Source organism: Pipistrellus kuhlii, unplaced genomic scaffold (assembly GCF_014108245.1).
Source record: "Pipistrellus kuhlii isolate mPipKuh1 unplaced genomic scaffold, mPipKuh1.p scaffold_m20_p_10, whole genome shotgun sequence".
In the NCBI taxonomy this organism is placed as follows: Eukaryota; Metazoa; Chordata; class Mammalia; order Chiroptera; family Vespertilionidae; genus Pipistrellus; species Pipistrellus kuhlii.
This window is the reverse complement of record NW_023425405.1, coordinates 51,899,062-51,922,117: the sequence shown is the minus strand read 5'-3', so window position 1 is coordinate 51,922,117 and position 23,056 is coordinate 51,899,062. Positions and strand designations below refer to the sequence as shown.

The 23,056-nt window shown below is 41.1% G+C and overlaps 1 protein-coding gene across 2 annotated transcripts in view; it reads left to right on the top strand.

Annotated features, from left to right (window-relative positions):
• Positions 1-21,972, top strand: part of LAMB4 (laminin subunit beta 4) — an 84,537-nt gene extending 62,565 nt beyond the window's left edge. The window contains exons 29-35 of one of the 2 annotated variants that reach the window (XM_045578553.1): positions 131-292; positions 3,448-3,592; positions 6,963-7,170; positions 9,316-9,454; positions 12,938-13,111; positions 14,335-14,488; positions 20,784-21,972. In XM_045578553.1, coding sequence (XP_045434509.1) covers positions 131-292; positions 3,448-3,592; positions 6,963-7,170; positions 9,316-9,454; positions 12,938-13,111; positions 14,335-14,488; positions 20,784-20,917 — 1,116 coding nt within the window. In that variant the 3' untranslated portion in view covers positions 20,918-21,972. Of the gene's footprint in view, positions 1-130; positions 293-3,447; positions 3,593-6,962; positions 7,171-9,315; positions 9,455-12,934; positions 13,112-14,334; positions 14,489-20,783 lie in introns of both variants that reach the window. The other variant, XM_045578552.1, reaches the window with a different exon arrangement.
• Positions 21,973-23,056: the final 1,084 nt, after the last annotated feature.

Genomic DNA, 23,056 nt, shown 5'->3' with positions numbered 1-23,056 from the left:
CACTAAGCATAAGTAACTGTTGAAGAAACATGTACGAATAGAGCAGAGCCTTGCCACCATGAACCTGGATGGAATTTTTTTAAACATCTGCCCGTGAGTGCCTTTTTCACAGAAGCCATTTCTCCGCCAGGGGTGTGGAGAGCGAGGGGACCTGCCATGTGTGCTCTTGTCATGTGGTGGCCCAAGGTGTCGTGACTCCGGGCCCCTCTCCAGGAATGCCCTTCAGAAAGCTCAGGAAGCAGAGTCCATGATTCAGAATTGGAGCAGCCAGGCTCCAGGTCTGAAAACTCAGGTGAGTCATGTCTTCTGCTGCTTGATTTGTAAAGCTGTAGCAATAAAGAAAGGGAGCTATTTGGAATTTTTAAAACTGCCATTTAGCTTCTAAGCAGAAGGATGATTCTAGATACTACCATAGGTATTCTTATGCCTGGAAATGTAGGATAAAACTATAGATGTCTATATAAATGTAGATTTAGAGGTAGATGTGAATATTGGCATGTTTTCTATTTAATATTTCTATTACTATGTGTTTGTAGGACATACACTTGTGTGGACATATTTCTTTATAGCAAACACTACATAGAAATGTGAAGACTCCTGGCTTTGAAGCTTTGAAAACTATAGATCTCCCAAAGTAAAGAATCATTTTTAAAAAAAATAAATTTAAGGGTATATATGAAATTCTACCAAATATATACAGTTAAGTTTTTTTTCTTTTAAATATATTTTATTTATTTATTTGTTTGTTTGTTTGTTTATTTTACAGAGAGGAAGAGAGAAAGATAGAGAGTTAGAAACATCGATGAGAGAGATACATCGATCAGCTGCCTCTTGCACACTCCCTACTGGGGATGTGCTCGCAACCAAAGTACATGCCTTTGACTGGAATCAAACCCAGGACCTTTCAGTCCGCAGGCCGACGCTCTATCTGAGCCAAACCGGTTTCGACCAAATATATACAGTTTGATGTTAGAATTTAATTTCATGTTAGAAAAAATTTTAACAGGAATTTGTTCTTATACCTTGAATTCCTTCTCTAATAATTTTAAAAGATTTCATTTACTTTTCTGGTCACATTGATGAGTATGCTTTTTAATTACCTAGTTTTCTTTAGCGTTTTTGCAAATACATCATATTCTTCTTAAAAGGGTGAACACAATGTCAGGTATTCTGTGAATAATACATTGTATTCATCTTGGCAATAAGATGATGAAGTGTCCCCTGGCTCACTTCTTTTTTGACAATCTATGTAGAGCCTTTGATGAAAAAATGGTTCTTAAAGCACTGAGGTGTTTTAACCAATGAAAGTTAAATATTCTATCAGTCGGCATTCTTGTTTGCAAGTAACAGAAACCAGCTCCTAAACAAAAAGGAAATGTACGCGGAGACATTTCACCTGGAGAGGAGGATAGAGGGTCAAGCTTGGGAAAGGGTTGAGAACCACCTATGATACATGTATGAGCACCTACACACCAGTACATGTGCGCACACGCACGCACGCATGTACGCACGCACACAAGCAGCTGTTTCCTCCAGGAGCCTCACCTCCATGATCCTGAGGCCCAGCTGGTCCTGTGTTCTTGCTCCACAGGCCCAAGAATCCAGGAATGGAGAAATTCCCTGCACTTACGAAATGTCGAAACATTTTATTTGCATCGTCATAATTCTGTATTGCTACATAGTTTTTCACGTACGTTATTCCTCATTCCTCTCATAAACATTCACGAGGACCTACTCTGTGCCAGACATTTATCTAGATGTTGGAAATACAGCAGTGAACATCACAAATGCAAATCCTGATCTTGCATCCTCGTGTTTAAAACAAGCCTTCATTGTTTAATAGGATTTTAAATTATTATATTGACCCTTCTTTAAAAAAAAAAAACATAGAAATTTCACACAGTTTAAACAAGCCCTCTTTTTTAAAAGACAGCCCCTGAGGTGTTAGCAGAATCTGGCTTAATCAGCACATTAGAGAGCTGGAACGGGGTGGGGGTTGTCACACTGATAAAACGGTGAGCTATTTTCCCCTTGCTTAGCACGGGAAGCATGCCAGAGAGATTGTGAGAGAATTCTCAGGAGTCCGTTGTGACAGGGGATGGATTGCAGAGAGATGTTTTAAGAGTGAAGTAATTTAGCAAACTCTTTCTTTCTGAATATGGCACTGAACTAATCTCCGCCGAGATTTCGTCTGTGTAATTTGGCACTTTTCTATCCGGAGTATTTATTTCTGTAATTCTTAGTTTACTGTTATACGTTCTTACTTGCTGCTACCCACTTTTTTATACGGAGATGTAACTGACACAATATTGCACTCGCGTTACTGGAAGACGTACAACATAATGACTTGATGTTGCTAAATGATTCGCACAATAAGTTTAGTTAGCATCACCGCGCAGTTACATTTTTTTCCTTGTGAGAACTTTTGAGATCTACTCTCTTAGCGATTGCTATCTGCTTTAACGTTTAAAACATTCTAGGGAGCCAAGGAACAACTCAAACAATTAAGATGCATATTTTTAATCAGGTAAATATTTTTTTTGTTCCATCATTTGCCAAGGATATAATTGAATCCTTTTTCACAAAATATGTATGGCTCAATTAAGCTGGCTTCATTGCGGGGAAATAATAGGAGACCCCCTCCCCACCTTCCATCCCCTCCCCCTCTCTCGCCCCCCCCCCCCCCCCCCACACACACAATCTGTTTGGTCCTAATTAGCCCTACTTCTGTCACAACCTATTCAACACAGCTCAGCTGGTGGGTGATATTGTCCTTTGGCTTCACGTTTTTACTTTTCCTCAAATTTGCTCGGGTCCCAAGAAAAAGCCGGTGACCTTTCTCAAATCACACACATTTAAGGATTTCCATTTCTAGGCTGCCAGCCTTGTAGTCCTATCGTTCCTCTGTCAAATGTACAACGTGTTTGGGGTTTATCTTTGCGGCCTGCATTGAGTTCAAACTCGTTTCTTCAAACAGGGGATGCTTTCTTCTCAGCTTTCAAAGAAAAGTACATTATTTGAATTTGGGGAAAGGTTTAGAAGAATCACTGTTTTAACTTACATAAAAGAAAACACTCTCAACTTACTAGACATACTGGCCTCTTTAAGTGAGTAGTCCTAAGTAATTTCTATGAAATCTGTTGATATTATGGAATGCTAAAGTCTTGTTAAAGTAAAACTTGTGTCAGGAAAAGTCACTAGTATTAGGTCAGAATTGTTTTCCAATGATGATTTTGAATACTAATAATGTTGTAGGAGATAAATTTACATTATTAAGAAAACACGTAATGAAAACAATCTTTTTAAGTGTTTTTACAAATGTTTTTAAATTGTTTAATTATCTACACTTCTTTTTAATTTTTGGTGATGGTTTTATTTGATCCAGCTAAGCAATTAAATATCACAGAATGTACCTACGGTAATCATTGTGTGTTTTCCTTATTCCAGATAAAAAATATAAGTAAACTGGCAGAAGTCTCCAAAAACAATTCCTTACAGTTAAGTGAGAAACTGTGGAATATGAAAAACCAAAGTGAATCTGAAGAAGAAAACATGAATCTTTTAATAAAAAAACTGAAAAAGTTTCTTTTAGGTAATTCTTTTTAAATATTAGGACTAGTTTTTGTTTCTTTTTTTTTTTTTTAATGTATACTCAAGCATCACTACCAATTTCAAATGACATTAATTGGGAATGGCATGCCTAAATCAGGAACATAATACACCCTTTGATTTAAAGTTTCTTAATGAAAATAATCCCAAAATATTAACTCAGTACCAAAAAAAAAGATTCTCTTTATGAGATTAATTAGTAATAAATGCTAGAATTTAGTAAAAAAAAAATTTTTTTTCCAAAAATAAACTTGAAGCTTTAAGTTATTGTACTATTTTTTATAAAAGGAAAATTCAACATGAAGTTTATATCAGGTTCCCTGATTTTAGGATTTTATCATCTTCTCTGCTAACAGTATACATAAGATCAAAGTATGATAAATTTTGGTCATAGTTAGGTAGCCTCTAAAATACTCATTATTAACTGTTATTGTCTATTTCCCAAGTCTCATCTTGTTCTCTTTGGCCCAAAGGAACTATTTAATTCATTATTGTTATGAGTTATTCTTATAATTATGAATTTATTGCTCATTATGTCTAATTTTGGAAGAGACTTATTTTAAACTTTAGAAAATTATTGGTTAAAGATAAAAAATTAAAAAATACAATTGGATGCCTGGTTGTGGGCTCCATCCCCAGTGGGGGGGGTGCAAAAGGCAGTTTATCAATGATCCTCTCTCATCACTGATGTTTCCATCTCTCTCTACCTCTCTCTCCTTCTCTGAAATTAATTTTTAAAAAGAACTTATATATTTTATGCATAACCCATAGACATGGGCAATAGGTCAGTGAAGACTTGGGAAGTGGGGGAGTTGAGGAGGGGCTGGAAGAAGGAGGTAAATGGGGGAAATGAGAGACATCTGTAATGCTAACAATACATTTAAAAAATAAGAAAGAAAGAAAAGGAAAGAAAAGAAAAAAAAATTTAATGGGTTAGTAGAGCAGTCCAAAAAATATTATTTAAAAAAATACAGCTGGAAACTGATGTGGAACCTCATTCTCAAATCATGCAGCTTGGGTACAACACTGTGGAATTAATTTCAAGAGGCTTTGAGTTTCACAGTAACCTTCCAAATTCAATAATTTAACACTTTATTACACATGAATTAATGGACAGTTGGGGTATCTGTTATAATCTGGGCAATCACTTTATTTAACCTGTTTAATATTTATAAGAAACCCCTATGGCCAACCAAGTATACTTTCCAACCTCATGTTTCTAGAAATTATATTAGCAGCTTCTAATCCTGATTGTCAAGATACTAAAAAATTAGGCAGTAAAAGGAATGAATAAAAATGATCAAAATAATCAGTAAAAAATGAATGGGGGTGGAATTAGTCTACTGGACGTTTTGTTTGTTCAAAAGCAAATTTTCAGTGAGTTAGGAACTCAACTGAGATTGTGCCAAATAAACTGGCATCTCTCTACCGTTACCAGTTTATTTGGCACAAAGTGAAACCTCCAGACCAATTTTGTGAAAATGGTGGGATACGATGCCAAACCCCAGCAATTGTTCAGAAAGTAGGTTCTTGCTTTTAACCTAGTTCACTAGGTCATAGAGCTTATTCCCATATTAATCCTATTTCTTATTGCTGCTGGAAAAAAAATACTTTAACCTAAAGAACTGAAAAAACTGTTTCCTGATTATTAAAACAAAAATTAGGCTAGACAAAGAGAAAAATTGTATTCTATAAAAGAAAATTCTCTTTTCTGAGTCACAGGAGGCAGTGCCTTTCACTCACCCATTACTTCTCCGTTCCTTGTTAGAAAGCCCAAACAAAATCATCAGATTGTATGGTGGCCCACTATTCAGGTCTTCTTTGACCATTTTATTTTCCTTGTGATCTGTATTCCTTATGAACTAAGTTATGTGTCATTTCTCCTAAGAGTCCCATCTAAAAATTTTGAGCTTATGATATCATAATAAATATCAATAAATGTTTGATGACTGAAATTGTGGTTAAATTAAATTCACTTTTTATTATTATAACATTTTTATAATGAGAATTACCATTTTTAAAGAGCCAACTCCCTGATTCCATTTAAAATATGGTCCTAATTTATTCATAAGCATGCTTATCACATTTTTTTTCCAGAAACATTACAGGGAGTAAAACATTTCTTTTATATTAAACAAAATAGCTAAAGCAAAAATGATTGCAAAAAGGATATATACTCATATCAGGCCATTCAAATACTAAAAATCCTCTGTTCCTCCCACTACCTCCTAAACAAAGCCCAAGTTACTTTAGGGAATTCTGTGGTCTGCTCCCAATCTCTGACTTCCATTCCTTCAATTTTAGACACCCCACTCACCTCTCTCCTCCCCCAAGAGGGAGCTGTGACCTGTTTCTTTTATTCTATGGTTCCTTCAATTTGGAATGCCTTTCACACCTCCCCTCACCTGATGTCTTCACAACCCTCATCTCTGCTGTCCTCCAAGCTGGATTTAAATGGCTTTTTAAAATTCTTCCTGAAGTATTTTCTCCTCCCTCTGGATCCCACATCATGTTGTCTTATATGCATCTCTTCTGTTCTTGTATGATCAGTATTTATATAGAATGACTTCTGTTTTCCCCACCTGATGCGAAACCCTTTGAGGATCAGATCTGTACCTAATTCATCTCTAACTCTCCCTGTTGTGCCTCACTAAGGAACCAGGCAGTGACAAAGAGTTATCACTCCACACACTGACAGTCCACCTTCCACTTCAGTTCTCAAAGAGGGCAATTTTATTTTCCTGAAGAGTAGAGCATAGGTGCATTTAAATGTTTCTTATTTGTTATTCACATGGTACTTTCTATATTATCACAGTCCCTTCTCAAGATTAGACCTTCAAGTAGCATCAGTTATAATTACCCAAGTATACAAATGAGCAAAAATTCTGTGCCTTTTTAATGTCATGGAGGATGAGGAACAAGTTTACTGGGTCCAAATGCAATGCTTCTCCATTCTCATTCATTGTGCTTGAATATTAATGACAGGTATCTAAACGCTTGAACTGCTTTTGTTTTAGTGCTCATAGCAATCTATTTTTTATTTTTATTATTATTTTTTTTTTGCGAGGACATTTTGTAGAACATAGGTGATACCTCAAGTTGGTAGTTTTTCACTTTTCCAACAAGCATTAGTGTAGCATATATACAACCCTAGAGTAGCAATGTTCCTTTCAAAGCAAGGGGGAAATGAAGCATGAAGAAGAATCTATGGGATGTAGACAATCTAATCCCTGAGTTCTAGGGACACAAAATCAAATGCAAGTGCATTGGACTTTGAGTTCATTGTAGCTATCCTTAAAAGATGGTATTTGATAAAGAGACATAATGACCTAAAACCCACCTTTTTATTTAAGAGGAAAGTGTGCCTCCAGAGGACATAGAAAAGGTTGCAAATCGTGTACTTGACATCCACCTGCCAATAACATCACAAAGTATAACCCATGAACTTGACAACATACAGAAACTTTTGCAACTCTCTGAGGACTACAGGACAGATGAGGACAAGCTAAATAAAGCAGCAGATAGAGCCCAGAAGATTTTGGTGAAGGCAAAAGCAGCTGAGTAAGTACAGTTTTAATGTTCTCATCTTGCCCTGGCCGGTGGCTCAGTTGGTTGAAGCATCATCCTATACATCAAAAAGTTGGGGGTTCATTTCCGAGTCAGGGGTTCAATCCCCGGTTGGGGTACATAAAGGAGGCAACCAATCAATTATTCTCTCTCTCTCTCTCTCTCTCTCTCTCTCTCTCTCTCTCTCTCTCTCTCTCTCTCTCTCTCATTAATTACATTTCCTCAGGTGAGGACTAAAAAAGGCCTGTTAGAGCAAAAATGCTAGAATATGCCAGTATTTTAAAAGGTGATAGGTTGCTGAAACCGGTTTGGCTTAGTGGATAGAGCATCGGTCTGGGGACTGAAAGGTTCCAGGTTAGATTCTGGTCAAGGGCATGTACATTGGTTGTGGGCACATCCCCGGTAGGGGGCATGCAGGAGGCAGCTGGTCAATGTTTCTCTCTCATTGATATTTCTAGCTCTTTGTCCCTCTTTCTCTCCCTTCCTCTCTGTAAAAAATCAATAAAATATATTTTAAAAATAATTTTAAAAGGTGGTAGGTTCACTGGTAAATTTTCCCCTTCTGGACTTTTTTTCTTCTTCCTTCTCCTCTCTTCCTCTTCCTCCTCCTCCTCCTTCTTTTTCACATTGTACTTTCTAACTTTACTATAATGAGCAGTATGTTGAAATTTAAAGAAAAAAAGGCTCCATAAAAAGTGTGTGTGTGTGTGTGTGTGTGTGTGTGTGTGTGTGGTGTTATGAGAAAGGAAGGCTCCTGAACTCCCACTGTAACAATAGGGGGGGAAAGTATAGACAGGAAGGCCACATCCTATATGATTCCAACTATGGGACATTCTGGAAAAGGCAAAGTTATAGGGACAGTAAAAAATATCAGTGGTTGCCAAGGGTTGAGGGGAGGGATGAATAGGCAGAGCACGGGGGAATGTTAGGATGACACTCTGAATGACACTAAAATGATGGATACATGTCCTTATCCATTTGTGCAAATACATAGAATTGTACAACAAGAGTGAACCCTAATGTAAACTATGAACTCTGGGTGATGATGATGTGTCAGTATAGGTTCATCAGTTGTAACAAATGTGCCCTCTGGTGAGGCAGGTTGATAATGGGGGGGAGGGGAGGATATGCATGTGTGTGTGTGTGTGTGTGTGTGTGTGTGTGTGTAGGGGGCGGTAATAGGAAATCTCTACCTTCCACTCAATTTTGCTGCAAACCTACAACTGGTCTTAAAAGAAGTCTTTTCCTTTCTTTCTTTCTTTCTTTCTTTCTTTCTTTCTTTCTTTCTTTCTTTCTTTCTTTCTTTCTTCCTTCCTTCCTTCCTTCCTTCCTTCCTTCCTTCCTTCCTTCCTTCCTTCCTTTCCTTTCCTTTCCTTTCCTTTCTTTCTTAGGAGAGGGTGGGTTGGATGAGGAAGGGGATGTTTTGCAATTGAGCTATTTTTGCTCCGGGCACAATCATTTCTGATTACACCTCTGCCACGTTTGTCTGATACTTCTCTCACTTGGTACATTCCTCCAAAGGTGTTTGTGAGCCCACAGATCTCAGTAGCTGGAGAATGTTCACTCGAGGTGATCGCATTTCTATAGCATCGCCCATCACTTGGAATGCTTGTGATTTTAACCTCTGATTTTAACCTTTTGGGCCCCTGGGCAGCTGGAATGCCAGTGAGGCTTAAATAAACCAGAATAAACAGTCCGAAAATGCAGGCCTCTGGTTCTCTCTTTGTTCTCTGCGGAGCCTCTTGACTCTCTCACCCCCACTCCAATAAAGATTTAGAAACTGTTGCTCAAGTTTGAGAAATTACAGAACTGGAATTGGCGAAGAATAGTTTTTTGTTTGATAGTTTTTTGTTCAAAACTTGGCAGTGATAGCCCCAACCCTCTCTGTTATTAAGGAGAAATAAGAGCTTATATTTGATGTTCATCTCTGGTGGAATCTGTTTCTGCACATGCATATATATGTGTGTTTTTATTGGCATTCAGTATGCCTGTTTCTCAAAATGAAGACTCCAAGCCCTTTGCCTTACTGAAGAGTTTCCTTTATAAGTTTACTTTATAAATAATGCAGTAAATTTTTGGTTGAATCAAATGAGTTCTCAAAATGAGATATATGAATAATTGCGCAATATTTTACATTAGAAAAGCAGCACGTGTTCTACAGAATCCCGACGAAATGCTGAATAAGTGGCAACAAGCCGAAATCACTCAAGGACGGGCAGATTCTAATATCGCACAGCTGACAGCCGAGATAACAAAAATAAAAGAGAGCGCGCTGCAGGTATTTCTCTATTTTCCTTGAAACTAATCTGAAATAGATTTCGAGTGTGGAAACAGCCCAGGTTTTACAAATGCCAGGGTCACGCTTGACTTCCCTGTCTGATGGGATTGTAAGGATAAAATAAGATTAGGGTCACATTATGCATTTAATGTTCTACAGCATTCTCCCAACATCCCTTCATTTTGTTGTTGGCCAATCCTGGGGGATAAAGCAGGTGCTACCATCAGCTTATAAATGAGAAAATGAAGGCCACACAGATAACTAAAGTATATCTGATGTCAGAGTTGATCCCTTCTGATACCAGGGAGAGTAAGAGACTCTTTATTATTTGTGTTGTTATTTTTCATCTTCACCCAAGGATATGTTTGTGTTTTATTTATGAGAGAGAGAGAGAGAGAGAGAGAGAGAGAGAGAGAGAGAGAGAGAGAGAGAGAGAGAGAGAAGGGGGAACCATTGGTGTGAGAGGAAAACATTGCCGGTTGCCTCCCATACATGCACCAACCAGGCATTGAACCCACAGCCTTTTGGTGCAGGGGTCGATGCTCCACCCATCTGAGCCAACAGCTGGGGCAGAGACTCTTTAAAGCTCACAACCCAAAGAAAAAACGTGCCGAAACCGGTTTGGCTCAACGGTAGAGCGTCAGTCTGCGGACTGAAAGGTCCCGGGTTCGATTCCGGTCAAGGGCATGTACATTGGTTGCGGGCACATCCCCAGTAGGGGGTGTGCAAGAGGCAGCTGGTCGATGTTTCTCTCTCATCAACGTTTCTAGCTCTCTATCTCTCTCCCTTCCTCTCTGTAAAAAATCAATAAAATATATTTAAAACAAACAAACAAAAAAAAACATGTGAATTTGTTGCCAGCTGTTTGTAACTAAATGTGCATAAAATCTCATCGGAGTATCCTAAGATGGAAAGAATACCTTACTTACTCAAAAGAAAGGGTTCCATCTGGAGTTCAGAGAGAGAAGACCATGGTTTAGCACACGCAATGGATCCAGGAGAGGAAGCCTGGCAACTAGAGGACAGGGCAGGACCTGGACCCAGGAAATTTTTTAAACAAACTATATAAGTAGGTACATTGTTATTAACTTAACTAGTGTACTCCTAGCTGGCCTTTTGCTAAAAACTCAAGGGGCCAAAGAGCCGCCTGTAGCTCAGGAGCCGCAGTTTGCCGACCACTGATCTATCACATCCCCTCCCCAGCAGGTTGCAAATTACCCAGTCTCTATTCTTCAGCTGTGTTTGCTAGCTTTAAATACCTGCATCTTGAAAAGAGAAGCAGGAAGCAGCAGAACAAGTAGTGCACCAGGAAGTGAAGAGCTGCAGATGAAGAGGTGGCATACACAGGGAAACAACAGAATTCGGAATGCCTCCGGGTTCCCCTCCTTCTAAGAATATTCTCTACAACAGGGGTTGACAAAACATAGCTCCTGGGCCAAATAGGCACACCAAAGGCCTCTGTCTCCAAAGTCACACGGCTTTGTTGGCATCCCACCACGTGTTGTCTATGGCTATTTTTGTTCTACAATGGCTCAGAGTGGAATAGTTGCAGAAGAGACTGTGTGGATTAGAGAGTGTAAAATATTCACTGTCTGGCCCTTTAATTTTTTTTTAAAAAGTTGCAGATATCTGCTCCAGGAAAACTCTGACATATGCTCAAAGGCACAGGAAGCGACTTCTAGTTCTAAAAAATATGGTGGACCAGTACTTCAACGAACCATCCTAGGAGGAAAATCAAAATGTTAGGTTGAACATTTAAAAAAATCCTTTTATATATATTTTTTATTGTTGATAGTATTACAGATTATTTTCCATTGCCCCCCTTCCCCCCTCTTCCCAGCCTCCACTAAAAAAAAATTTTTATGCAGAGCTGAATTAGTTAGAAACAGAGGAAATCCTCAGACACCAAAAATGACAGGAAAAGATGAATCCATAAAGGTAATTAAGCATGAACCCGTTAGCAGAGGGCATCTGCTAACCTCTGGCGTATTAGCGCTGTTAGTTTTAATGGTCACCATACATAACAGACAAAAAAATGAAGCCCACGCAAGGAAGGAATATGACCCCTATAGGAAGCTGAGACCCCAAAAGGCAAAACCCTCAGTGAAATGTTAAACCACACTGAGAGAGAGAGAGAGAGAGAGAGAGAGGAGAGAGAGAGAGAGAGAGAGAGAGAGAGAGAGGAAGAGAGAGAGAGAACACAATACAGACACTTGCCTCTTGCTCTGGGTAGAGGAGGAAAGTCCTCACTAAGAATTGCTAACCACAGGCTGGATCTTCTGGAGTTTGGGGTAAGGATTCACACTACCTGGGTGACCCCAACAACCAAAGCTAAAAATGTCATTGAAAGTGGTCCTAGATTGGTAGTGCCCTCAGATGCCTGACCGAGTCAAACAGAAAATCCCCCCCAAAAAAAAAATGCATTTTAAAACCAAACCTCAAAGAATTCCACCCCCCACTCCCAAATATATTGCCTCGAACAAGAGAGCAACCAACAAGATCAAAAGGCAACAGACCATAGTTCTTACCATTATTGGGTAGGAATGTTTACAATGTTTAATAAAATAAAAAATATATATAACCAAAGAATAAGAGACAAGAGATAACAGATGACCAGTTAGATTTGAGGAATATTTAAATAGGACTTCTTGATATGACAAGTATATAAGAAATAAATATAGCATGTTCAGAAATAAATATATCATGTAGAAGCCATGTACATCAAGCAAAAAGTAAAAACAGAATAGAATAATTATATATTTGCACAAAGTTAAAAATATGGAACACTGCACATTGTTAGAAATACTGCATAGGCATAGAGTTAAAGGCACCAAGAAGAACATGGAATGGTAAATGCTAGATTCTGGTTAGTGGTTTGCCTTTGGTGGGGGGGGGGGGGGGGGGAGCGCAATATGATGGGGAGCAGTGCCCTGAGGACTTCGGCTTACTGGCCATTTTTTAAAATTATATTTTTATTGATGTCAGAGAGGAAGGGAGAGGTAGAGAGAGAGAGAGAGAGAGAGAGAGAGAGAGAGAGAGACAGAGAGAGAGAGAAACATCAATGGTGACAGAGAATCATTGATTGGCTGCTTTCTGCACCCCTCCCCCCTTCCTGGGGTTCAAGCTCACAACCCAGGCATGTGCCCTTGACCAGAATCAAACCTGGGACCCTTCCGTCCACAGGCCGACACTATCCACTGAGCCAAACCAGCGAGGACGTCACTGGCCATGCTTTATTCTCACCCCTGCTGGTGGGTGCGTGGATATGTTTCATATTGTCTTTTAGAATCTCGTATGTCTGAAATATTTTATCATAACATTTTTCTTTTGTGAATGGAACCGAAAATTCAAAGGAATGCTTTTCTTTCCCTTTACACCTAGCTTATTTTCTGAAGAATTACATCACTTCTTTTTTTGTTTGTTTGTTTGCTTCTTGTTGCAAAAAGAAACTTTCTCTTTTTCTGATCTCTAAATCAACAACAGACTGAAAATAAAGCCCAGGAGACTGAGAAGGAACTGGACTCAGCAAAGCAACGGTCAGCCCTGGAGGACGGACTTTCCCAGCTGCGGGTCAAGTTGCAAAGGAATCAAGAGCAAGCCGTCCACGTGGGAGCTCAGGCGGAGTCGGCCCAGCGCCAGGCCGGGGGCCTCGAGGAGGTCAGGAGTCCCACCCCCGCCACCAAGAGCGCACAGTGCTTCTCTGAAGGCTGACCCTTTATCCCCAGATGTTCGCTCCACTCGCCAGCATGGCCTGTAGTGCGGGTCCATGAGCAGTGGTGTATGTGTGTATGGATCCCGATGGGCAGGGAGCTGGGGGAGGGCTGTCTCTGGAGAAGGCAGCGGTCCTCTGGCCAAATCCGGTGGGAGAGTTTACTGGCCACCCACTCGCCCCAGGGCTCTTACTGCTCTTCTAGTCACATGTTATGCCACTATATTGTACCTATTTGCCCTTTACTCTAATTAAGTCACATTACATGTAAGGCAAACAAGAAGGGAAAGTCACCTGCCGGAGAATAGATGAAGTTACAAAAGTCAGAGTGAGTTCATTAAGCAGTTGTGGAAAGTGGCTCGCTCATTTAAGGTGCTGAAAGATCCTATCAGCTCGTGTTCTTAGCAGCACGTCTCCGCTCGGTAGCATTAATACAGTAGCTTACACAAAAGGAAAATGCGAAAGTATTTTTACAGTTGGCCTGTTATCTTGCTTTTAAGCCCTCGTGCTCTGGGTCAAGTTTCCACTGACGAGAGCAGAGAACATTTTCTATGGAACAGAAGTCAACAAAGGGCTTCTTGTCCCCTTCCCTTCCCCCTTCCATATTCTGTTCCTGGGTCTGGCCTTTATCCACCTCTGTAACATCCTAAATGGTCAACCACAGAGGCTGACCCCAAAGATGTCCGTTCTAATTCTGAGGGAGATCTTCTTCCTAAGGCTTCTGCTTCCCTGCCCGCCTCCCTTCCCGCCTCATTTCTGTCCCACCTTTTTGCCAACCAAACGATGTGTCCTCGCTGCACCCAGCACTGCAGCTGTTTGACACACTGAGGAGCAGGCCAGGGCAGGGCCGGGTCATTCTGTCCTGTGTGTCTCTCGCCTTAACGTAGCTCAGGACAAACAGTCGGTCGGTCCTTCATAAGCATCTGCCTTCACATGGAGTGACGATTCAAGATTTTGGAACAAAGTTTAATTAACTAAAGCTGATATTTTTTTTCAACCTGAAAAAAAAATGCAACGAAAAGCCCTGTTGGAACTATCAGAGTAGTTCAAGTATATTGACTGGATTATGGTTTTCTCTTATTCCTTTTTATGAACAGCATCAGGCAAATGTTGTGTGTGTGTCCACGCTTTATCCATATTTCCTGATGATGGGAGGATTGATCTGTTACAGGAGTTTGTGGAGCTGAGAAATCAATACACTGTTCTTCAACACAAGACCAGCATGGCAGGACTGGCGAAGGAAACCTTAGGAAAAGTGGAGCAGCTAAAAGATGCAGCGGCAAAACTGGCTGGAGATACGGAGGACAAGATAAAAAGGATAGCAGGTACCTCCTCTTTCCCAGCTTTACGGAGCTGTCATTGACAAATAGACTCGTATGTATTTAAACTGTACAGTGTGCCAATTTGCTCCAGGTATACATGGTGAAATAATTACCATAATCAAGTTAATTAACACATCTGTCACCTCACAGGGTTACCTTTGAGAATGCTTAAGGTCTACTCACGTGCACAGTACACTGTTACCCTGTTTCCCCGAAAATAAGACAGTGTCTTATATAAATTTTTTTCTCCCAAAGTTGCGCTAGGTCTTATTTTCAGGGGATGTCTTATCTTTCCATGCGCTAGGTCTTATTTTTGGAGGATGTCTTATTTTCGGGGAAACACAGTAGTAACGATAATCAGCAGCATAAGTACATTAGATCCTCAGAACTTACTCATTTTCTAACTGAACGTTTGCACCCTTTGACCAATATCTCCTCATTTCACCCATCCCCAACCCCTGGCAGCCACCATTCCATTCCACTATGTTTCTATCAGCTCGACTCTTTCTTTGCTTTTAATTCTGCACATGGATGGAATGAGTGAGATCATACAGTGCTTGTCTTTTTGGCTCAGCTGTCGCCAACCTTCGGGCCTCACGGACCACCAGTGGTTCGCGGACCATTGGTTGGCAACCGCTGTTCTGGCTTATTTCACTTAGCATGATATCTCCAGGTTCTCATCATGTAGCAAAATATATATATTTTAACAGACACTCAGGTTGTTTCCATGCCTTGCCTATTGTGAATAATGCTGCAATGAACTTCAGGATGCATATATCTCCTCAAGATACAGATTTCGTTTCATCTGAATATACACCCAGAAATGAGATTGCTGGATCATATGGCAATTCTATCTATTCTTCTACCCATGCTATCAATTTGACATACTTCATCAGGAGGTAGAATTTATACCAATTTCAATGTAGCATTGACACAATTTAACCACATGTGAGTCCACTGAGGAGAACAAAGTAGGAATTGGGTTTGTGCTTTGGGAACTTGCAAAGCCAAACCTGGTCTGGGGGCAAAGGAATTAAGGAAAACAAGCCTGGAGGGTCTGGGTGACCAGCAGCAGTGAGAAGACATCAGCATCCTGTGCCCAAAGGAGCAGGGGAGCAGATCGATGAATGCTGTGACGTAGGCCTGTGGATGCTGGAACAGAAGGGAAGAGGCCCAGGCCACTGTGACCCAGTGGTTACTGTGTTGGAGCATACAGCAAAGGGTAACAGGTTTTTCCCAGTCAAAGGTACATACCTGGGTTGCTAGTTTGATCCCTGGCCTGGTCAGGTCAGGGCAAGTGTGGGAGCCAGCCAATCAATCTCTCTCTCTCTCTCTCTCTCTCTCTCTCTCTCTCTCTCTCTCCCTCCCTCCTTCTCCTCCCCCCCCTCCGCCCCATTCCCTCCTTTCCTCTCCCTCCCTCTCTTCCATTGTTTCTAAAAATCAATGGGGGAAAATACACTGAGTGGCCAGATTATTATGATCTCTGAACACATAATAATCTGGCCACTCAGCGTATATCCTATATAATAAAAGACTAATATGCAAATTGTCCCCTCGACCAGGAGTTCAACCAGCAGGCAGGCTGGCCAACCGCCCATGTCCCCTCTCCCTGGCCAGACCCCACCCATGCATGAATTCATGCACCGGGCCTCTGAGTGGCCAGGCTATTATGCATTCAGATATCATAATAATCTGGCCACTCAGTATATATTCTAGGATAGGGGTGTCGAACTCAATCAGAGAAGGGGCCAAAATCTAAAATCCAGCCTAAATCGCAGGCCGAATGGTTTACTGAACAGTCATAAACTGTCATTGTGAAACGCAGTGGAGTGCAGTGATGACAGCGAGGTGCGGGCCACATTGCAAGGCCTGGCGGGACGGATTTGGCCAGCGGGCCTTGTGTTTGACACATGTGTTCTAGGATGAGGATAACACACAAAAGGGTGTTAATTAGCATTCACTCTGTGTTAATCAGAACAAACTGAGATTTACCTTTGGTCACCTTGAAATGCCCTTTTCTTAACCCAGTAGTTCTCAACTGGGGGTGATTATGTCTAAAGACATTTCTGCTTATCACAATTAGGAGGTACAACTAGCGTCTAGTGGATGGAGGCCAGGGGTGGTGCTAAACATCCTATACACGGATACCACCCCAACTCCCAACCCCCAACCCCCAACAAACAATCCTTCTGCCCAAAGTATCAATGGCACTGGGACTGAAAAACCCTCTTCCAAACCTATACTGCGCATTTTCTCCCCTCGTGCAAATCGCTCTTTTGGAATCAGTATGATCTAGACTCTAGGGCACCAGGTCACCTAGCGAGGCCAGTAGGTAGCAACCCAGAAGGAATCACATTCTAGACAAGGATTTTGGTCAAAATGGAGATCCTGATGGACACAAAGTGTACACACCTGGAAGGCAAACAATCAGAAAGTTCATTAGGATTTTTGCTTTCCACAACTAATACTCATGATTTTTCTGGACAATCATCATGTCCTTGACTACCTCTAAGAAATATCAAATGATGAGTGGTTTACTTTTACTTTTGGTTATATGTATTGTCTCTGAAAGTTTTAAAACAATATTTATTTGTAATATAAGTAACAAAGTTTTAAAATAGCCCCAAATCCTCACTTTAAAATGCATATCATCACTATGACATGAAAAAAAAAGAGAGAGAGAAGAAAATGCAATATTAGTGTGGACCAAAGCAAAGAAAAACACATACCAAATGGTTAACATTAGTTATCTCTGGGAGGAGGAGAGTGAAGAAGAAAATGTACTTTTTACATTTATATAATAGTTTTAAAAGTAGTGAGCTTGTGGATACTTTTTTTCCATTTTTAGTGTTTTCCTTATAATTTTAAAGGAGATACTAGGAAAGATTAAAAAAGACAGACACTGTGTTTTTTACTCTATACTCTGTCACACAGGCAATACCATGAATATCAGTTTCTCTTATCCTTGATCCTTCCAAAGGAGCAAAATCATGGAGAGAATAGTTTCTGTCTTATATTTGATGTCAGGATCCAAATTGTTTCCACTTATCCCCGGAGACTAAAGCCTCCACAGTTCTGGCATTAGGTTGGGAGAAAAGTTTAAGCTGGGGGACTTCTCCTCCGAGGGGTCTAAAACAACACATTCCTCTCTTCATGGTAAGACTGTTTTCGAAACTCAACAAGACAGGAAAGACAGACATTGGTTTGGCCACTTTCCCGACTCCGCCACTGGAGAAGGGGCTGAGCCACAAGGGCTGTGCTCTGTTCCCATCTGTTGGGAAGTGATGCTTGTGGGATCCCAAAAAGCAACCCTTAACTTACCTCGGCAGAATCAACGTTGAGAGAGTCGAAAATGGGCCCCAGTCTGCAGCCAGGGTCCCTCCATAGAACTCAGTCATGCTCCCAGAAAGAAAGAGAAAGCATGCTTGGATGTAATTCTGGATCATGTGTTTGTAAACAGAGTTGTCTCAGCTATCTGTCCAAACAGCTGCATTTGGCTGATGGGTCAGGGGCCAACCTTGGCTGAGAGGCTGGACCTCTCTATGGGGGTCTTTCATCCCAGACTGCTTTGCAGCAAGGTTGTTTGAAAGTTCCATGAAAATAAGTACAGAAGCTGTGAGTCTCTTCAGGTCCTACAAAATCATTTCTTCCACTTTCTATTGGTCAAAATAACTTACAAAGCTGACCTGGTTTGATGGGAGAAGCAACAAAGAATGTGCAAGGATTCCGGGAAGTAAATGCCAGGGATATTAATCCAGCATCTAGAAGGGTTCAGGAATCTGGAGAAGGCTGTATGTAAATTAAATAAGAGTCCAGAGACGAAATGTAATTTTGGAAGGCATTTTGGGGCACCAGAGAAGACTTAGCTAAAGGAACTAAGTTCTCCTTGTCTCAGGACCCCTTGCTTTTTATTACCACAAATTGTCCTAAGGCAAGGTAGATATACACTTCAAAGGCCAGGGTTTAGAGTACAGAATCCATTGTCAGATTGTAGAATTGCCTACAGCTGTTCAGGTGTTTGGCCAGTAGGAGGCATTAACATGTAGATTGAAATGCCCTTAGCTGTCTGGCAGCGAGCAATCAATTTATGCATCTTTTTCAGGTTTGGGGAAATGCCCTCAGCCATTCCCAGATGAGTCAGACCTGCTGACATGCTGGAATTGGCTTCTGGCAAACAAGCAAGGGCCTGGGGGTTCTGGGTGATGGCAGCAGAGAGAAGCCATGAGCATCCTGAGCCTGAAGGAGCAGGGGTGCAGGACATGAATGCTGTGAAGCAGGCCTGTGGGCACTGGAACAGAAGGGAAGAGGCCAGCCCTCAGGAGCTGGAGCTGAGCTGTGAGAACTGACAGAGCCTGCTGCTCACCAGGGAGGAGTGTGCTCGCTCTCCCCTCCCTCCCTCCCACCACTTCTCAGAACCTACAGTGGCCAAGCGTGCCTGACAGCCAGAGGTCAGGGAGCCAGGTGATGTCATCCATGGAGCCAGCTTTCCAGGACACAGAACAGGGTGGAGACTGGATCTGGTGGGGCAAGTAAAAAGGAGCCAGCGCAGTCTTATTAACAAATGTAGTAGAAACATGGGGGCTTGTCTTTTTTTTTTTTTTTTTTTTTTTTTTTTTAATAATACACTTTCAAAGCTGAATCCCCTTTTCAATCCCAACTGACCTATATTTGAAAGTTTCCAGTGACAGAATGTTGGCCACCTTTAACAGTAGCTCTGTAGTCTTTGAGTAGCTGTGACTACTAGAAAGTTCTTTATATTCAGACAAAATCCTTAGGGAGCTTTCACCTGCTGGTTGCATTCTATTTCCTCGGGCTGACCAAAGAAAAAGAAAAAAACAAAACAAACAAGAAAAAAGCCCACACACTTACTCTGCTTTTCTGGCCCTCAAATACTTAAAAATAGCTGTGGCACATGTCTTCTTTCCTTTCTATGAAAATTTCCAGGGCACTCCATTTTTGTTCGCAGGACAGTTTCAGATGTTTTCATAATCCGGTTCCTTCCTCTAAACAGGCTACATGCTAGTTTGACAGTTACCCCAAACCAACTGAATGCCAAGGTGTGATCTGACCAAGTAACATTTACCTTCTTTGAGAAGTTCCACTTCAACCCAAAGCCAGTGTCTTTCCTAATGGCCACCTCACTGTCAACCATAGCTGCTTATGCCTCTCCCATCCACTGTTCTGTGGACTCCTTACGGTTTAATATAACTCCCAGATATTTGTTGGTTGAAGAGTGGATAAATGAATGGATGGACGGACAGATGGGAGTGAAGTCAAGAAAGACATCACGTTGCTTTTACTGTTCAAGGACTTCAATGTTAGCAGGAGAATATGAAGAGAAAAAGTCGGTTCTTTTTACTGAAAGATTGGGAAACCCTAAAGTGAAAGATACATGTTAAAAAGAATAGTTAATATAGAAAGAACAGCCCAGTCGGTGTGGCTCAGTGGTTGAGCATCAACCTATGAACCAAGAAGTCACAGTTCAATTATCGGTCAGGGCATATGCCCAGGATTCAGCTCAATTTCCAGTGAGGGGCATGCAGGAGGCAGTCAATCAATGATTCTCTCTCATCATTGATATTTCTCTCTCTCTCTCTCCCTTTCTCTCTGAAATTAATAAAAATATTTTTTGAAAGGGAGGGAGGGAGAGAGAGAGAGAGGAAAAGAAAGAAAAGGAAGAAAAGGAAGAAAAGAAGGAAGGAAGGAAGGAAGGAAGGAAGGAAGGAAGGAAGGAAGGAAGGAAGGAAGGAAGGAAGAAAGAATCTTTGGAAATATAACACTTCACCAGGTCCAATCAATGCTTATCTTCTGTCTCTTCATTTCTAGTCAACTTGAACTAGGTACAGATTCACATTGATAAATGCCTTTAGGTAGAAAATACTTTTAGACAAATGTATCAGTTTGTCTACTCAGACTTACACGAAAACCTTGAGTAGTCTGGTGAAAATAAGTGTTTCGTCTAATGTAGGGGTGTCGAACTCAATCAGAGAAGGGGCCAAAATCTAAAATCCAGCATAAATCGCGGGCCGAATGGTTTACTGAACAGTCATAAACTGTCATTGTGATGGAAACGCAGCGGAGTGCAGTGATGACAGCGCGGTGCGGGGCACATTGCAAGGCCTGGTGGGACGGATTTGGCCCGGGGGCCTTGTGTTTGACACATGTGGTCTAATGAATCAAAACACCAAACTAGATATACCTTTATGCGACACCTAAACTCCACGTGTTTGGTATCACTTGGCATCCAGGAGGAATTTATCAAACAGAAATACATAATTCCTTTCATTTTCTTTTTTAGATTTAGAAAAGAAGATTCAAGATTTGAATCTAAGTAGACAAAAAAAAGCTGATCAACTGAAACAGTTGGAGGATCACGTCATTGCCATTAAAAATGAAATTGTTGAGCAAGAAAGTAAATATTTAAGCTGCTAGTGTTAGGCCGAGCTGAAACGCAACAGCCAGTGCCTTTGTTTCTGGTTCCTGAGGAGCTGTGCTGAACTTGGGAGCACAGATGATCAGCCTCTTCGACTCCCTACTCCCGTGCAGGAGCCCTCCCCTTGCAGCAGCTCAGCTCAGCATGCTGGGGAGTGACCGTGGGCCCCGGAAACGCCTCTTCGTGTGGAACAGAAGGGAGAAGTAAAGAGGTTGTCTCTGCTTTCAGAAACCTTTCCTCTTGCCTTTCCTAACTTAAAAAAATAATTAGTTACATAGGGCAAGTACAAGTCAAAATAAGATTCTATTTACTAATACTAACCATTAAAGTGTCCAGGCGAGGGGTAGTGGAGAATGGGGAGTTACTAACCAACTGGCCTAAAGTTTCAGTTAAGCCAGATGAATAAGTTTCCAGAGATCTGCTGTACAGTATATGTGTAGCTAACAATAATATTCACTTAAAGATGTATTGAGAGAGTGGATCTCATATTAAATGCTCTTACTATGCAACAATAAAATAAAAATAAATGTAAACAAATTAAATGAAAATCAATTATATATTGAATACTAGAATGGAGTGAATATGGGTGGTATATTCTAGTGTTTCTGCATTTTATTTGGTTTTGCTTTATCTGTAAAACCATTGTTCTCTTCTGAATAAAGTGCATGTAACTCAAAATGTGACTTGTTTTTTTACACCCCTTTTCCTACATATTTATTCTCTCAGCCAAAGGATTTTCTTTTCTCCAAATGACACTGGAATAGTATTCAAAAACTACTTGTCATCATTTGTCTGCAAGCATTTCTGCTGACAATCTGCCAGCTTGGAAGATCGAAGAATGTAAGTGGCCCCAAGAAACCGGGGAAAAAGAAGAAAACGGATTCTCTCTCACTGCTTCCGGAAAGGAACATAGCCATGCGACACCTTCATACCTTGATTTTAGCCCAGTGAGAGCTGAATTAGACTTCTAACCTACAGAACAGGAAGATGAAGTTGTGTTGTTTTAAGCCATTGTATTTGTCATAATTGGATTCAGCTATAAAAGGAACCTAATATACCCTCTATTTGTTTTTTCCCCCTTCAATTGGGTGAGACTACGGTGAGCCAGCTGTAACCATGTAGATGATGAGAATACTGGTGAAACAAGATAGAAGAAATCTAGGTCCCTGGGGGACTGTAGCATTGTGGCCCAGGAAGAGGTGAGGACAGGAGCTGGGACAGTTTATTAAGGGGACTGTTTTCAAAGATGTGGACTGAGTGGAGGAAAGTCATAGGGGACAGTGCAGCATCCCAGAGCCAGCACTAGGCAGGGGATCACCACCACCCTTAGACAGGGACAACTGCATTCTGTGAAGGAGGGCCACTTAAGAGGAACAGTGGTCTCTGGTCAAGGGATACACAGACCTGCAGAGGATCTTGGGATATAAACACTCTGATGGCCCTGACTGGTTTGGCTCAGTGGATGGAGCGTCAGCCTGTGGACTGAAGGGTCCCAAGTTCAATGCTGGTCAAGGGTATGTATCTGGGTTGCAGGCACATCCCCAGTGCAGGAGGCAGTTGATCGATGTTTCTCATCTATGTTTCTAACTCTCTATTCCTCTCCCTTCCTTTCTGTAAAAATCATAAAAATGTATTTTAAAAAATAAAAAATAAACATCCTGATATCACTCTCCTCCCCTGTCCAATTTCTTAGGAGTGGTTCTTATTTGCTGAACCAAGGATCCAGCTTTATATTCCCATGTGGGCAGCCTCCTGGGGCACAGAAGAAGGGCAAGTTGATCTGGAGAGGCACAGTGACCTTCTGGCTTACAGCTGTCTGTGCCTGACTCCCCCAGGACTACTTGGTCCAGGCAGTCCTTGGACCATCACTAAATTACAATTTTTTTTTTTTCATGAAACCAGATCACCATATGGTTTCATCCCCTCTAAAAAATGTATTTGAGAACAATTTAAATATTTGCCTCAATATGTAGAGGGGAAATGTCAGAAGGGACTAGAATACATGCATGGACAAAAACCCTCCCCCTTCCCCCATCTCTCCCACTCTCAATAACTACCATACTCTATAGCAGCTGTTGGAAACCCTCTCCTCTCTCTTCAAACTCCCTCCCACTAACTCCCCCAAAGCAAATGAAGTT